This window comes from Myotis davidii, unplaced genomic scaffold (genome assembly GCF_000327345.1).
Source record: "Myotis davidii unplaced genomic scaffold, ASM32734v1 scaffold886, whole genome shotgun sequence".
In the NCBI taxonomy this organism is placed as follows: Eukaryota; Metazoa; Chordata; class Mammalia; order Chiroptera; family Vespertilionidae; genus Myotis; species Myotis davidii.
Window position 1 is genome coordinate 179473 of NW_006297388.1, and position 2274 is coordinate 181746.

General features: G+C 48.2%; 1 protein-coding gene across 1 annotated transcript in view; it reads right to left on the bottom strand.

Annotated features, from left to right (window-relative positions):
- FGF9 (fibroblast growth factor 9) overlaps positions 1-2268 on the bottom strand; it is a 56465-nt gene extending 54197 nt beyond the window's left edge. The window contains exon 1 of the mRNA XM_006773166.2: positions 1498-2268. Within this exon, the coding sequence (XP_006773229.1) occupies positions 1498-1774 (277 nt within the window). The 5' untranslated portion in view covers positions 1775-2268. The remainder of the gene's footprint in view (positions 1-1497) is intronic.
- Positions 2269-2274: the final 6 nt, after the last annotated feature.

The following is a 2274-nucleotide window of genomic DNA, read 5'->3' on the forward strand; positions in this document are numbered from 1 at the left end:
CCCAGACGGCAGCTGCGACCCGGACACTCCAGCAGTCCCACCGGCGGCGCCCATCGCCCGTACCTTGGTGCGAACGCTGGGAACGGTGGCAGCCCCCACAGCGGTCCCAGAGCAGCACTAGTAAAGTTTAGTCTGCTGTGCAACCACAAGAGCTGCATCCACTGGAGCGGGGTGGGGAACGGAGAAGTATTTTTCAACCGAATAATTGCAAGGCCAGGAGTTACCACTTTCTTTTCTTTTCTTTTTTTTTTTTTTTAAGACAGCCAGGAATTTTTTTGCACTAGCAGATTCAGCTTGGCGCTGAGGCTCGGGGAGCAAAGGGGCAAAATGCTAGGCCATCCCATCCCAGGCCTGAATCCTGCTCGCCTTCTGGCCTCATCAACAGCCCCTGAACCTAAAACAGATAGTTTAGATTGTGGTCTACATCTGGCATGAAAGCTTAAGGGAGAAAAATCACAGCGGGACTTTGTTTTTTACGACCCATTTTAAGTGTTGTCAGGTGGGTCCACTAAAAAATCAACTTTTTTCAACAGCCTGGTTGCCCGAACTGGCACTTTTTATTTCTTTATTTTTTATTTTTTGTATAAGTGGGGGTTGCGGGGAAGCAGAGTCCCCCACCTGGACTATGCTGACTGTTGGACTCTGGGCAGTCCAGCCAGCACGTGCGTGCAGAAATGAAAGGGGTGGATGGTCACCAGCCCTCCGGTTTGTAGCCTCCATGCTGAGTCCTAAGTACCCTCCTGGAGAAGTGAAGTCCTCAGAACTGAATGCTCTTTATAATTAGCTCTCAGCTTTTGCACAGCGCACACACATTCACACAAGAGAGTCACCCAGGAACCCCACCTAGGCTCACACTATAGACCGGTGGTAATTTGATGGCTAGAAGGACAAGCAACCCCAGTGAGCGCCCTGCCCCTTCCCAAATCTAATGTGACTTCAGTCCTCCCAAAAGAACATTCAGCTAGCAAGCCTAGCAGAAGGGGTTCAGACTCTCATGGTGGGAATCAATACCTTTCATTTACAATTCAAGCAGGATACTTGTTAGAAGAAAGGGGGAGGGGGCAAAAACTTCATTGGGCACCAGATTACAATAAAACATGCCTTCAGGAAATGCGTTTTTAAGTTCTCAGTAGTTAATGGTTAAAGCTTTAAACTCCTAGGATTGGTCCATCCAAAACAAAAACAAACAAATTCCTAAACCTGATCTTCCTGAGTATCTGATTGAAAGGAATGAGGAGCTTATGTGATATTTATAAATAATGCCCTTCTTTAAAAAAAATTTTTTTAATTTAAAGCCTTTCAATGTAGACTTGCATAGGTGCCAGTGGCAGACAAGCAATTCCGGGGGCTTTTATTTTATTTTATTTAAGCTGGCAAGACAGAAGCAGAAAGAGGGAGAGACCCTTCCTGCACCCCCGCCCGGCCACCAACCCTTCTTGGTAGTTATAATCCCAACGTGTAACGGCGCGGACACGAGAATGTTAATGGTATACCTACCGAATCGGCTGTGGTCTTTCCTGGTTCCTTGGATAGTACCATTGGGGAAGATTTCCAAGTGAAATCCAGTCCTGCAGTAGAGCTGCCTTCGCCTGAGAATCCCCTTTAAATGATCCAAATCCGTGACTGCAGGTCCCCGGGGAAGCCCCCCTGCTTCGGACTGACCCAGGTGGTCACTTAGCAAAACCGGGCTGTCCACCGGCAACACGGGCACATTCCCAAACGGTACTGCATCCTGCACACCGAAATAGTTCCCAACTTCACCTAAGGGAGCCATCAGAAGGCTGGGCTGTTGGAGCACAGGGATAAACAATAATGATGGTGCCAACCCGGGAAATCTTAGGCGAGGTATATTAAACTCCCCTCCCTTACTGCGGTTGCAGAGAGGGGAAAAAAACACGTTATTTTCTTCAATCCATGAAATACATAAATAAAAGTAATCTGCCGTTGCACTGGTACAGGTTCAAGGTCAAACCACTAATAGCCTAAAAGAAACCAGCGCTGTATACTCACACGCCGACACACTGATAAACACATCTATGCATCTCTATGGGCAGAGCCCCGGCTCCTAGCAGGCAGGAAGGTCTGCATCCCAACCGGCGGTCGTACGGGGTAAATTTCGTAGTTTCTCCATTTGGTTCCAGATCGGAATGGCCATGGCAACTTCAATGCCTAGGCGTTATTATAGGATTTTAAGATGCACGGGCTACGTCAGAATCCACGGGTCCTGACTCCGGGGAAGGCATGCGCCGTTTTTACTCTAACCGACTATGCAGA